Below are 15,998 nucleotides of genomic sequence, written 5' to 3'. Positions count from 1 at the left end.
CCTCCAGGGGTAGGTTTGGGGCCATAATAGGGACTACCGTTTTACATGCAAATAGGTATGGAAAATCTTCTGATATGGACCAAGGTGACTCAGGTGAGCGATGTGGCCCATGGGCCTCTTGTTATTAGTCCCCTACCAACGAAGTCGAGGGGACTTAAGGTTTGCGCTCTGTCAGTCCAGTTTTCTGCACTTTTTTTCTCTGTTCTTGCAGATATTTATTTTATATTTGGTATGTGGCTTTGCCATAACAAGTTACAGATCAAGTTCGAACTTCGTTTCGGTCCGTTGATTTTTCACTTAGTTATGGCCCTTGGACTTAGAAAAATAGCATGAATTATCAGTTTTCCATACTTTTTTCGGTTGTGCTTGCAGATATTCATTTGATATTTGGTACATTGCTTTGCCATAACAAGTCACAGATCAAGTTTGAATTTCATCTTGGTCCGTTGATTTTCCATTAAGTTATGGCCCTTGGACGTAGAAAAATAGCATGAATTGTTAGTTTACATCCAAGTTTCTTTTCTCTGTAGATAAGAATTAAGAATACTACACTCATTAAAACTTCTAGCATAGTAATACTACAATATAGCTAAATTATTCATGATTATCTACATGTCACAGTTTATCGACTTGGTTAAAGACCTAAACCTAATTATAAATTTGTCTTTTTTCTTGGTCTAGTCTCTACTCGAATAGTAGTTGATTTCCAACCATTCCTATCCTGGTTCCCCAATTTTCCCTTTTACCATAACCAACATAATGAACTTTGAATATTGGTGTGGTACAGTGATTTTTGCAACCTGTAGGGGACTATGTATTGCCATGCAATACTCTCAGAATGCCTGTTTTATTTTTTGTTTGTTTGAAAAATCCATTTGTGGCAGCATGTCAACAAGTATTCTGTGGCAACACCACCTGCGGGATAGGTTGTCGAAGGTCTTATCTGTAAAGCAACATATTTTGTTACCACTATATCGTGTCATAAGTTTAAGAGAAATATAAATATCAACTGCCTCTTAGTAATTTCTTGTTTTACGCACTTTCAGTTTCCAACCTAATATAGACAGTTGTGTTTGGTCATATCCGTGTTGGGATTCCCCTCGTGCGTGTAGGGCTAGTTATAAACATCTAAAGTGACAAGCGGCAAATGTATTTATGGGTTTCTATTGCATTTACTTTTTAAACCAAGTTATTACCTGCTGCCGATTACACCAAATGGCATGTGGGGCAGGAACAAAGGTTTGCCACTTCTGTTTGTCCTTGGCTAGCTTCCCCATGAGTGGCTCATTTCCGACTCAATAGTACGTCGCCGTTATTTTTCGCCCGCCCTCCCCCGAGAGATCGAAGATCGGGGTGGGGGCGGGCATATTGTTTTTGTCTTGTCTCATTCTGTATGAAACTTTAACCTTGCTAATAACTTTTGAACAGTAAGTGATAGAGCTTTTATATTTCCAGGCTTTTAAGCGGGCCCTTATTTTTCTACAACAGCCCTTTTGCGTTTTGCAAATTCTATGGTCGTTATAACGATCAAGTTTGCCAAAACAACATGTCAATGCGTATAATGCTGTCTGATGTGTTTTATAACAATTGAGGTCGTTCTTTATACACTGAATTGGGTTGCAGATTACCCGTTTACCTGATCGAAATATAGGACCCACAACGTCTGGTCCATAGGGGAAGTTTACTCCTCCTAGACACCTAAATTTATGGCGCAACTTAGGCCGAGTAACCAATTTAGGCCGGCCTAAATTGCGTTTCATAAAGGAGTGTAAACCCAAATTTGTACACCTGTCTAAGACCAGACTTTGAGCATGCACAATTGCTATATGTTTTCGGTTTTGAGACTATCTTAAAACATTGAGGCGGATCATAATGGGTTTAAAAGCTCTAAAGGAATTATAAGCTAACTCTGTCGAGAAAGTAATGAAATATACCTACACATGTAATGGATGCGGTAAATAAGCCAATATTTTATGTTGTTTAGGCCTTAAAGCAAATATAGTTATTAGAGACATGTGATGTGCGTAACCTAAGGGAACAAGAATTTTAAAACAATATTAATTTATTTTTCAAATAGAAACTTAAATTGCATTTTTAATTACATCAGCAAGAGGCCATCCTATGTCGTTTAGTCTTCTGAAGAATACTACACATTTCAATAAACTGATACATGCATGTACACTCAGCATCATTGGGTTTCTATTGAGATGTGAATTTATTAAGCTGTCTAGTTGTTACATGAAATGAGCAGGGCCGTAAATTAACCTTCAATTTGGAGGATGCAGGAAATTAGGCGGGGGCCACCCAGGCCCCCAGACGCTGAGCACATTTTGTGCACACTGAACACGTTTCGTGCAAAATCCTTGATTCTAGGGCCTTCTAAGATGTTACTTGACTAACTCATTCTAAAAGAAAGATTTGGAATGCTTTTTAAGGGAGGTATCATGTTCTTAGTTATTGGAAACAACATAAATTCTAATGAACTTTAAATTTTATTTTTTTTTTGGCTCAAAAGTTGGAGGAGGCAGCTGCCTCCTCCGCCTCCATGTAATGTACGGCCCTGATGAGGTTTTAAAACATGAATAAATGAAATATCATAATATAATCGTATCTACTGTTAAAAATAGCCACCTACGTTTTTGTCTTCTCTTTTTAGGTCACCTGAGTAAACTCAGGTGACCTATTGCAATTGGTTTTCGTCCGTCGTGCGTTAACAATTGAAGATTTTTAACTTCTTCTTAATAACTACCAGTGCGATTCTTTTAAAATTTGATATGAAGCATCATTGGGACAAGGGGGACATAAATTGTAAATTTCAGGACTCCAGCACCCCTGGGGCCGTAGGATCGGGGCAAAAACTGCCCAAAATTGACAAATTTTCAAAAATCTTCTCAAGAACCACACACATGTAAGAAAAACTAAATGCATAGTGGTGTAGAGCAGGAAGGCCTCTACCAAAATTGTAAATTTCATGATCCCCGGGGTAGGGGGTTCTGACCCCAGGACGGGGCCAAACTTGTTATATAGTGTTTATGTGGAAAACACTTAAATTGCATCTTCTTTAATGCTATTGATACCAAATTGAAAGTAAATAGATATTTAGGAAGAACAGGTACTCCTTTACCAAAATTGTAAAAATTTGATTATTCCAGGGGTAGGGGTTTTGTTATCAGGGTGGGGTCAAAATGGTCAGCTATTAAATGTGTGAACAATAGGCATTTTTAACTTCTTCTATTAAGACGTCACAATTTGAAGATGAAGTACCACACATTTAGATTTATGTTTAACACTTATGCTTACTTAATGTGTTAAGGCCTTTCGCAACACGGGATCCCCCTTTTCAAGGTTATATTCAAAAGTCCCGTGATTCTCACTTTTAAATGCTGAGCTTTTTGGAAAGGAGCGGTCCTCACTGATTGTTTGGCACCTCTTCTGCAACGGAATCCACCGTTCCCGACAACTAGTGTCGTCCCCGGGCGTCCGTACATGGACACAAAGTCCTCGAGCTCCAAGAGACCCTACCTGAAGCATGCAGGCCTCCCACTAAACACCAGTCACTACGCTGCCACCGTATTTTAACATACAGCGGTCTGAACACGCTCGTCGTTGCTTAACTTGCGTGATCAAGAAAGTGAATCTATCACATCACTAGAAAAGCTAGCTCTCTAGCGAGATAGTAGATGTTCCCTCTATACTGTCCGCTACACTACCATTGAGGTATGTGCTGAATGTCTTTATGACTCCTATATGTCAAAGTTGTTATACTTTATTTCAGTTCAGTTTTTCCAGTTCATGGAAGTTGATTTTAATATACTGATATGTTGTTGTTTTTTTCATATTAAAACTACCCCCTCCCTTAACGGAGAGTTCTGTACCAGTGTGTTTGTAAATGTATGAATGTTTATAATTTTCAATGTGTTTGTTTTGATAGAAGGTCAATATGCTAGATTACAAATAGAACCCTTAATTCAGATTTACCAGGATAATTTCCTCATAAATGTTAATATCGCTGAGATACGGAATGTGTGCTAAGTGAAAACAAAATATTTACCTGCGTTAATGGTTCGTTTTGAGTTTTTAAATGTTTTCAACCTCTTTAAAATATAAATGTGTTTTCTTGTCATGATTAATTTTTTGATGCAAATTTCAAGATAAATGAAAGTTGAAATTGAACTCCGTGATGTAATTATTGCAATGTTGCAATGGATATTTGAAAGCAAAGGTACAATTATTATGCTTGATTTCATACCCTGACTCCAAAGGTGAGACCATTTAAAGTGCATTTTAATCAATAATGGATATGACAAACTTCTTGTTGAGTAGTACCTTTGAATGATTGATGAATGTGAAATCGTGCATAGACAGGCAGTGTTGTGATGGTGAACGGTTGTAAACAATATGGCTGTACGTATGTACCTGGTAAATCATAAACAGCTTGTATCTCTTGGAGTGTGTAGCGCTGGGAGAGTTTAAATGCTGACGTAATTTATACTGTCTCTCTGGAAGATAACCATTTGAACTGAGGTGTGTGTATCCATCTATTACTCAGGTAATTAATCTTAATTGTAAAAGTATTAGTACATGTATCTTAATGGCCATGTTTGAGAATTTATCTGATCAGTTGGCATTGACCATTGATCCAATATTTGTTCATTGTAAGTACTCATATTATTGCTAAATAATAATTCAGCTTCCGTTCATAATCTTTTACAAATGTACATATGTACATATATTCGACTGAAATTACCATGGGAACGTTAAGGTCCAATTTTTATTTGGTTCCGGTTGAGGATGTTTTGACAGAGTTGAGCCCCTTGAACTAGACTTGGAAAATTTCAAAGACATGTAATTCATATAATTGCTACTCATTTTCTCAGTCACACATGGAAATACCGAATTGAAATTCAGGATATACTGTAAATTATCTGCGAGAACATTATTTTCGTGTAATTTTGCAAGACTGGCTATTCACCAAATTTAGTTTTCTCGACTATCAAATGTAGAAGACTTATGCAATAGACAATGATTCACGAAAGTTCTATATCATGAATTCATTTAATTAATTATTACATCCACGCGAAAATAGCGTCTAGCGAAATATAAGTCATCCACAGTACATACGTCATGAAAATATACAGTTCAAGTTAGTATTTGGGTTAGATAAATAAAATTAGCAGAGTTATGTTCCTTGGACTTAGAATAACTCAAACAACCCACAATTTCAACTCATTGTCTCATTCATACATGAGCATTACAAACTGAAATAGATGCATCTTGAGAATATGCGAGTCAAGGTCATATCTGCTTTAAGTCAAATAATTGTTTAAGGAGTTGAGCTACTTGGATTTTGAAACTTTCAAACAATGTACATTTCTGCTCATTATCCGAGTCATACATGGACATTTTGAATTGAAATGGATATATCATGAGAATATGCATGTCAGGTACTTATATGGATCTGATTGGATAATGTTTTGTAGAGTTATGGCCCTTGGGCAGGGACATTCATATCTCTCAGACACATTCAGTTTCAGGAACTACAACAATATAGCTTTCATAGTTTACAAAATCATGGATATGTTACTGAAAAAGAATACTGAACATGAATTTATCTATTACGTCTTCTGCCAGGAAATTTTACAAACGTATAGAGAAGGAAATGTTTTCATAAGCTGCATCATTCGCCATTCCTGGTCAGGGCATCATTTTGAATTATTGCTGGTGACGACTAGAGATTTGAAACCAAACTGTCTTTCTCATTTAGAAGGTAAGATATCAGTTTACTTTAGTCAGGGTACATGTAATTTTAATGTTTTAAATGATTATGACATAATAATGAATTTAGTTTCTAGAAGAGGTAAATTTTCATAATTTACTCTATGAAATAATATAGTAAGTATGAAACGTAATGATGTGAGTTTATTTATGTAATATATATGTAGGTAGAGATGAACTGCTTGTACATGCAGAATTCGTATTATTGTTTGCCCATAGTCCATAAAAAACTTGTTTAGATATGACTTTAGTACAATATTTGTAGCAGTATACAATACAATTCAATACTTATATCATGACATCTGCACAGGCTCTATAAACCAGCACGGACCATGGATGATATTCCTTCCAAATCATGCCGCCAGTTCCTTAAGCTCAAATTTACAAACAAAGGAATAGATGCCGTCAACATCAGCAACATTCTTATTCATAAAAGGGTTCAGTCGTGTGTTCCAACTTATTTCAAGTTCAAGTCTACAACCTGTATTTCTTACAGCTATACTTCTACTATTGCATCCAAACTTTTTAATTATAAACAAACTTTGCAGTGCCTAGATATAGACCATCTTATACGTAATCCACCAATATGTTATTTTTCTTCATCTTCTTTCAACTATAGTCCAGCTGGACATGTCATTACTGGTGATGTTGATATAGTTGAAAATAAAGACCTCAACTCACTTATTCTAAAAGGCCCTAAATACAGAGAACCTAGGTCTTTTAATTGGCGACAGAACTTCATCTCTATTATGAATTCTGTGGAAGATTATGCCAGATGATGGGCTAAATATGAAAAAGAACTTGATACATTGTCAGAATGGGTTAAAAGCATAAGAGGGATATTAAAATCCCGCATTAGACACATGAAAACAAAAGTACGTACCATCTATCCTTCTGTGTTTAGTAAACCAGAAGTGATAAAAGAATTAAATAGGTTACATGAGGAATATGTTTTGGTTCCAGCTGACAAAGCTAGTAACAACATTGTCTTTGTAAGGCTCATTATTACAAATGTATTTTAAACGAACTTGGCATTAATTCCACTTTTGGTAATCATGCTTATACTCCAACTCCCCTTTCAAAAGATGAAATTCTTCAAAACCATACTTCAGTTTTAGACACATTTAATATTCCAGTCAATTGGTCGAATGAATATGAGTTACCTTACCTATACTGGATTCCTAAACTACATAAAAACCCTTACAAACAAAGATACATTGCTGGATCCAGTAAGTGCTCTACCAAGCCCCTATCTTTGCTCCTCGCGAAAATATTAACAGCTGTGAAGGAAAAACTTCAAACTTACTGTGCAACTACATATGCCAGAAGTGGTGTTAATCAAATGTGGATTCTAAAAAATTCTAAAGACCTTTTAGTAAACTTGAAATCGCAGAATTTTTCCCAAATCAATAACATTAAAACCTATGACTTTTCAACACTATACACGATCATTCCTTACGATAAATTAAAGACTAGGCTTTTTGACATCATAGACAGTTGATTCTTCAACAAAACGGAAAACGGAAATATTCATATCTAGTGATCAGTCATTCAAAAACATACTTTGTTAAACACCACTCTGATTCCTCTCACAAGTACTGAAGTTGAAATAAAAAATATGCTAGAGTTTCTCATTGACAATATCTTTGTGGTCTTTGGTGATCAGGTCTTCCAACAGTCTGTTGGAATTCCCATGGGCACGAATTGTGCTCCTTTGTTAGCTGACCTGTTTCTATATTCATATGAAGCAGAATTTATTCAAAAACTTCTACACGAGAAGAAAAAATCTCTCGCTGTGGCCTTCAATTCGACATTTAGATATATCGACGACGTTTTGTCTATTAACAATAATAGCTTTCATTCATATGTCGATTTGATATATCCCTGTGAGCTCGAAATAAAGGACACCACAGAGTCATCCACTTCTGCTTCATACTTAGATATTTTATTGAAAGTAGACATTAACGGCAAACAGATAACTTAACTGTATGACAAACGGGATTATTTCAGCTTCTCCATCGTCAACTTCCCATATCTATGTAGCAATATTTCATTATCACCTGCATATGGTGTTTATATATCTCAACTGATTCGATATGCAAGAGCTTGTTCTGGGTATAGTCAGTTTTTAAATCGAGGTAAGCTACTGACAAACAAGTTGATGGTACAGGGGTTTCAACAGTCTCGATTGAAGTCAGCATTTCGCAAATTCTCTGGTCGTTATAACGATCTAGTTCGTCAATACAATCTCGCATTGGGTCAAATGCTGTCTGACGTGTTTCATACCGATTGTTAAGCCGTTCTAGGCACACTGATTTTGACTGCGGATAACTCCGTTTACCTGATCAAGATATAGGGCTCACGGCGGGTGTGACCGGTCAACAGGGGATGCTTACTCCTCCTAGCCACCTGATCACATCTCTGGTGTGTCCAGGGGTCCGTGTTTGCCCAACTATCTATTTTGTATTGCTTATAGGAGTTGTGAGATTGATCACTGTTCGTTATCTTCACCTTGCATCTGTAAACACATCTACCCACCACATTCTATAACTTGTTAGAACTTGAGGTGTTATGATAAATATATTAGGGTTTATTGACGGAGAAATAAAAATAGGTCCTCTGTTCTCTTTGCTTGTCGTAAGACGCGACTAAAGAGGAACCGGCAATGGTGACGTCTCCATATGAGTGAAAAATTCCCGAGAGTGACGTTAAACAATTACAATCAATCAATCTTTCCTTTCAGCTGAAGAATCATGGAAACATATATTTTACACTGTGACTTCTCAGGGGCATGCGATGACACTGTATATGAATTCCAGGAGGATATGGGCAGATTTCAGGAAGAGTTATCTTCCCTTGGTCTTGATGGAATTCTGAGGTTGATTATAGCCTTCCAGCAGAGAGTATGCGTTGTTGGATTTCCTGGTGTGCGTTCTGCTGGATTTGACCTGACTGAACTCATTTTGAGGATGTTACTGGACACAATAAGGTAGGGTGTTTTAACTCGTGATGTAAACTTTGATCAGCTATACTAACTTTCAACTTGTAGAGCCACAAAATATAAAGAAAATATTAATTCAACTTGTGATTTAAAAACATACTGTACATAAGAAACAAGTTTAATTACTAATATATGAATAGTTTGTATCATGAAGGGTATAAAAGCAAAGGCATCAGCGGGTAATTTCAACATACTAAGTATTATAAATCACCCCATGTTTCCACCCTATAATACAAAGCATATAAATTGATCTGGTCCTTAAATATGAGACATATTTTGAATGTGTATGTACGTACTTTAAAATGTTTGCTAATTGTGTTTCAGTAAAATGGTAGAAGAAAATGTAATTCCTTCACAAGAGATGGAGGACCGGCTGCTTGATTTGTATGTGGGGTTGTTGAAGTCTGGACCTGGGAGTAGTCATTGTAAATTTCTCAAAACCATCACTAAACATATGGAGTTCCAGGTGAATATCTACCGTTTAACTTCTTTAATGCCAGAGGACTAGGTTTACTGTATGCATAAAATGACATTGTTAAGAAAACAGTACGGTTTTATTATTATTTTGCGATGCAGATATTTTCTTCTCCAATTTTTCAAAGAGTAACTCATAGTTACTCTCAGAAGCATAGGGATTCAACTAATCTATGTGCATGATCAAGTAAAGTAAGGGTTTTCCATTGTAGCCAGTGTGATTCGTGAGTCAAACATGGCCACTGTTACAGATATTGAAATGCAAGACATTTCTTGAACATGAATGAGAGTTATTTACGATATGCTGTTCAACATGCTAATAACGAATTCACGCTTAGAACATTATTACCGATCAACAATCCAATTCCAGCATCTACTTCAGGAATTTCAATTTTAACCAAGTTCGAGCACTTTTTAATTTCTGCTATGGTACATGTAGGTTTGTGATATTTGTTCACCGGCATTTCATCTTTCGTAAATATTTTAGGTAAATCGACAAAAAATTTCATCGTAAGATTTTCCAACGCTCCAGAAGTCATTTTGTATGGAAATACTACATCCCGAGTCAAGAAAAACATGTAATTATACTATGCGTACTGGTGATATCGCCATAGCACAGATATTCACATTACCCGTCCCTTTAACGTAGCTACCGGTCGACTTCGGACTCGCGTGGTTGTCCACACTTTCCTCTGGTTTTGGTTGGATATTATTTGACATCCCGCTCGAAAAAATTTCACTCATATGAAGACGGCACCATTGGCGGAGAAGGGCTGCAAAATATAGGCCTATGCTCGGAACTTTGTCGTGCCACACCTGCTGTGACACAGGGCCTTGATTCTTGCGGTCTCATACGAAGGACCGTCCTATTTAGTCGCCTTTTACAGCAAAGAGTAATGAGGACCTATAATAACCCGGGTCCCCACAGGATTTGTGTTATGATGAATTTTAAAGTCATGATACTTTATGTCATAACATGGGTGGAAAAGTAAACTTCAATTTTAATTCTTCGACAGGATTTATATGATGAGAAATTACAGAAAGTGGTTGAAGGATTTAAGGCCATTAAGTATGTGGAGGAGGGTGATGTTTCCTTGTACATTGACACAGTCGAACGAGAGTATCCAGACCTACTGGCAGCCACTGTCATCAGGTACAGGGTATTTCATAATACATGTCCTATTTTATAACTATGGAGACAAAAAAGTTTAGATTCACGGTATTTCATAATGAATGTCCTATTTTTGTAGTTATTGGGTTAAAAAATAAGACTCAGTTACATAGGTTCATGGTATTTCATCATACATCATTTGTAAGGTAAATATAACAAGCAGTGATCAATCTCATAACTCCTATAAGCAATAGAAATGAGAGAGTTGGGAAAACACAAACCCCTGAATATACCAGAGGTGGTATCAGGTGCCTATTAGGAGTAACCATATTCTGCCGACCGGTCAAACCCGCCGTGAGACCTATATCTTGATGAGGTAAACGGAGTTATCCGTAGTCAAAATCAGTGTGCCAAGTATGGTCTAACAACGGATAACTTCGTTTACCTGGTAAAGATATAGGGCTCACAACGGTCGTGACTGGTCGACAGGGGGTGTTTATTACTCCTAGGCACCTAATCTTACCTCTGCTGTATACAGTGGTCTGTGTTTGTCCAACTCTCTATTTTGTATTCCTGAGAGGAATCATCAGATTGATCACTGTTCTGTTCGTTATCTTCACCTTTCATTCAACATTGAATTCAAAATTTTGGTACAAAATCATCAGTATAGATTCAACGTTTTACTTGACTGAAGTCTATATCGTGATAATTTACAAGATATTGATCATGCGAGATTAAAGTTGTAGACAAAAAGACATACTCAAGACAATTCCACTATTCAGATTTACAAAACGCATGCTATATTGTAGTAAAGCTGTAAAAACATGATTAATTTTCTTATGTTTGTAATGAATGTGATATTCACTCTTCAAGGAGGAACAATGAAAATCGCTTGAGGATGCCTGAGGTTCACAAGGTTTGCATGGAGTTGTTTGTATTCTATCTGGTTCAGCTCCCACAAACATCAGTCTCACTGAGGAAAGCCCTGGAAAGAGCCCAGCATAAGATCTATCAGGCTTACAATAGAAAGCCCTTTTGTGTAGGTACTCACAGTTCATCGAGAATTTTTTCTCTCATTTTGTTTGCGTTCTAGCATATAGAAAACCGTTGTTTTGAATTAACCCAAATCCATTTTTGCTACTGTAGAATGATTATGTGCAGTTTTAAATTTATCCATTGATAAGTCCGTGAAATAAGTGCAAACATTAGACCGGGGATTCAGTATTAAAGACTCTTCATAAAATCTCAGCTGCGCGTTTCAAAACAGACGAGGGCTGTATGTGTGGTATTCTCTTTGCTGGTGAGAAAAATATATCTATTATTTCAACAAAAAGATATGATGCATCAAAAATGTTAAAGACATAGTTATATTTTTATATCCATTGATTTTCAGAGCCTACCTGTATATATCAAATTGTATTGAGTCATCCACTTCTGCTTCATACTTAGATATCTTATTGAAATTAGACATTAACGGCAAACTGATAACTCAACTGTATGACAAACGGGATGATTTCAGCTTCTCCATCGTCAACTTCCCATATTTATGTAGCAATATTCCATTATCACCTGCATATGGTGTTTATATATCTCAACTGATTCGATATGCAAGAGCTTGTTCTGCGTATAGTCAGTTTTTAAATCGAGGTAAGCTACTGACAAACAAGTTGATGGTACAGGGGTTTCAACAGTCTCGATTGAAGTCAGCACTTCGCAAATTCTATGGTCGTTATAACGATCTAGTTCGTCAATACAACTTCGCATTGGGTCAAATGTTGTCTGACGTGTTTCATACCGATTGTTAAGCCGTTCTTGGCACACTGATTTTGACTGCGGATAACTCCGTTTAACTGATCAGGATATAGGGCTCACGGCAGATGTGACCGGTCAACAGGGGATGCTTACTCCTCCTACGCACATGATCCCTCCTCTGGTGTGTTCAGGGGTCCGTGTTTGCCCAACTATCTATTTTGTATTGCTTATAGGAGTTGTGAGATTGATCACCTTGCATTCTGATGTAAACATATGTACATTGTATTCTGCTTAACTTATTACATTGTGTTCTGATTTATTTATACATTGTATTCTGCAGACAACTTACTGCATTTTATAGTAAACATATACATGTATTCTGTCGTAAACTTACATTTTGTATTCTGTTGTCAACAGGGATTAGCAGATACTGACTTCTATAGGTCTCAATTGATTAATCTCCAGAATTTCATCAAGGATCCAAAATTTCCTCAAAGTAAAGAAATCTGTGAAACCACACAACATGGACTTGGGGTGATATTTGAGATAAAGTAAACAATCCTATTGATAGAATACACTGGTTTATGATTTTTAGCTGGAGAATTTTGAATATATAGAGTTTGATTTGCATCCTGAAGCATGCTAATAGTTTTTCTATTTGCAGGGACTCGGCCATGATTGTGAAAGTGTATGCTGACATTGTTCCATTGTTGAAGACGCTGAGCATGAAATCCTTGGCCCCAGACAACAAGTCTGTGTTAGAGAGATTGGATGGTTTCCATAAAAACATTCCAGATGACTGTTTTAAGGTAAGGCTGCATACATGTACATTTAATAATTTGTTAAGACATAGTTTGCATAAAGAAACGTTAAAGTAATTAATGATATTTTAAAGATATTATGTCGTAAACTTAAGTTCTCTAGCAATAAATCATGAACCATGCAAAGACTTTTTTTTAAAATTGAATATTGTATAAAACCATTGCTATGAATAAAAATTAGATATCCTCAAAATTAGAATTAGGGACTTATGATAAATCAATCTGATATTTTGAAATTTATGATGCATGTGCTTTTTTAAAGAGGTTGCCCATGTAAATACATGTATCTATAACAGTGTTTAGAAAGTTTGGTCAAACACAATATGAAGCAGAAAAATAAAAATACCCTACTTTTTTATATCCAGTGTATCAATGTATCATTCTAAATCCTGAGGACGAGGTTCGTGGAACAGAAACTCAGTGCACTACAGTAATATACATGCTGTGAAATACATGCAGGTCGAATGAAGAAAATATATTCATATTTAGAAATACTCTTATTTACTCCAGGCAAACTGAGTGCATAACTATAGTAAGCTTGAAGGTGAGACGAGTGTACAAAATTGTGAAACTCTGCACTAATGGGGCATGTAATATATGACTCAGTGTAGGGCAAATCATGCCATAGAGAGAAGATTGGTCATAGAGAGAAAATAGGCCATAGTGGGGAAATAGACCATAGAGAGAACATCTATCAAGTTTTCAAAAGATCACCTTCTATACCTAAACGTGTAAGACTGGATGCATCGATCAAATGATAATCTTGGGGGCCTTTTCTCCTAGTGGACTCATAACTCCTTGATCAGAGAATGCCATATAGTTATTAATGCTCTGAAAGTGAAGCTCATCATTCGAAATTACTCCTCTTATCATGCAGATAATAAACTGGATACATAGATATATTCCCTGTAAAATAGCTTTCGTGATGTACATAAATCACTATATCTGTCTGTCTGTTTGTCCTTCCATCCGATTCTTAGCTTACCTGAGGTAAATTGTACATTGTCTGTTGTTAGCGGTGGTGACATCTACAATATGATAGTTATACGAATATCACTATTTTACCTCCAAAACCTTGTGTCAGTTTCAACCAAACTTGACACAGAGACAATATTCAAATGAAGGTCCATCTTCCTTTTCAAGGGGAGATAATCAAGAAATGGGAAAAAGGGTGGGGTTATTTAGAAATCCTCTCAAGAACCAATAGGCCAGAAAAGATGAAATTTATGTGAAAGCTTCCCGACATAACGAGGATTGGAGTTTTTCCAAATCATGGTCCCAGAGGTAAGGTGGGGCTATAATAGAGGATTAACGTTTTACTTGGGAATATACATCAGAAACATCTTTTAAAATCTTCTCAAGAACAGCAATGCCTTGAACAGTTACATCAATATGCTGCTTAAATGGCCACCTGTTGTGCAATATCCATTTGTGTTTGTCACAAAACTTTAAACAACAACTTCGATGTCTCCAGAACCCCAACCAAACTTGTCATAAAGCATCCTTCGATAAAGAGGATTGAAATTCATGTATCAATGGGAAAATGTTATTCCCTATTGTAGCCCCACACTACCCATGAGGGCATGGTTTGAAAACTTAAATAGGATAAAAGATTTTTTTTTTAAATCTTCTTCAGAAAATACGGATGTATATTTAATTGCTGATATAAAATTTAGAAATTCATTTCAAAATTAAGGATTATCTCCCTCATGCATAGCTCTTATCCTTAGACAAATTTGACTCCACTTTTTGGCACGCTGTTTTTGGTTATAATAGCTCTAAAACTTCATTGTTATTTCGGATTTCAAACATTTCCGTTCAGCTTCACTGAAGAGACATTATTTGTCGAAATGCGCATCTGGTGCATCAAAATTGGTACCGTACAACTTTTACATTATGACCCCTGGGTCGAGGACTCTGCTGGTGGACTGTTAGTCCCCGAGGGTCTCTACAGCCCAGTAGCTAAGTACTTCGTTACTAGCTTGAAAATACGATGTATATTTAATTGCTGTTATAAAATTTAGAAATTCATTTCAAAATTAAGGATTATCTCCCTCATGCATAGCTCTTATCCTTAGACAAATTTGACTCCACTTTTTTGGCGCGCTGTTTTTGGTTATAATAGCTCTAAAACTTCATTGTTATTTCGGATTTCATACATTTCGGTTGAGCATCACTGAAGAGACATTATTTGTCGAAATGCGCATCTGGTGCATCAAAATTAGTACCATATAAGTTTTACATCTGAAGAACAGCAGTCTGAAGGGTGACTCGCGTGAGAATTGCTATAGGATCTTGGCTTATGGGCCTCTTGTTTCTTGTGCCATGCCTTTGTACTAGATTAACAGTTATAACTCAAACATGGTACAAATGTTGAGTAATCGTTGCTATGTTCAATAAGCAAGGTCATTAGGTCAAGATATCCAGTAAGTGTTAGAAATGACAGTATCTGCCACTTCCTTGTGATGGAGAAACGTTGTGACAAGGTTACATATAGGCATAAAACCAGATTATTTCGAGTCGTGATTTTGTCACGGAGAAACAACCATTTTGTCATCTTTTATTCCTGGTGGGGGAACCCCGATTGTATCTTTAAATGCAACAATTCTGACAGCAGTTTTTCATTGGCTGATACTTAGATGACTGTTCAGGTCCATTGACGTCTTCATAGAAATTGAAGTAGGATAACTAGGCACCTGATCCCACCTCTGGTATATCCAGGGTTTCGTGTTTGCCCAACTCTTCATTTTGTATTCCTTGTGGAAGTTATGAGATTGATCATTGTTTGTTATCTTCACCTTTCATAAACATCCTCATAGGCTTGTTTTATTCCAACAGAATACAGAAATGTTTGAGGTTTGGGCAGTAGCAGCAGCAGAAATTCTGGAGAAATCTCCAAGGGAGACAATTACTGGAAAAAATCTGGCCTACACGTCAGACAAATACATCGAGTTTATAAAACCCAAGTTAGCTATTTATTTGAAAACATTACATTGTTCAAAATATAAAGATTCGTCATTTTGAATTGATTCGGAAGGAAAATTTATATGAAACTGTTAAAAAG

General features: G+C 36.4%; 1 protein-coding gene across 1 annotated transcript in view; it reads left to right on the top strand.

The window, feature by feature from the left end:
* The first annotated feature begins 4,362 nt into the window (after positions 1–4,362).
* Positions 4,363–15,998, top strand: part of LOC125652898 (uncharacterized) — a 28,503-nt gene continuing 16,867 nt past the window's right edge. The window contains exons 1-9 of the mRNA XM_048882374.2: positions 4,363–4,549; positions 5,632–5,767; positions 8,519–8,764; positions 9,101–9,242; positions 10,267–10,403; positions 11,235–11,400; positions 12,531–12,664; positions 12,778–12,922; positions 15,773–15,900. Coding sequence (XP_048738331.2) covers positions 8,529–8,764; positions 9,101–9,242; positions 10,267–10,403; positions 11,235–11,400; positions 12,531–12,664; positions 12,778–12,922; positions 15,773–15,900 — 1,088 coding nt within the window. The 5' untranslated portion in view covers positions 4,363–4,549; positions 5,632–5,767; positions 8,519–8,528. The remainder of the gene's footprint in view (positions 4,550–5,631; positions 5,768–8,518; positions 8,765–9,100; positions 9,243–10,266; positions 10,404–11,234; positions 11,401–12,530; positions 12,665–12,777; positions 12,923–15,772; positions 15,901–15,998) is intronic.

Source organism: Ostrea edulis, chromosome 5 (genome assembly GCF_947568905.1).
Source record: "Ostrea edulis chromosome 5, xbOstEdul1.1, whole genome shotgun sequence".
Lineage (NCBI taxonomy): Eukaryota > Metazoa > Mollusca > Bivalvia > Ostreida > Ostreidae > Ostrea > Ostrea edulis.
The sequence above is the reverse complement of the archived record's forward strand: the minus strand, read 5'-3'. Positions and strand labels throughout refer to the sequence as shown.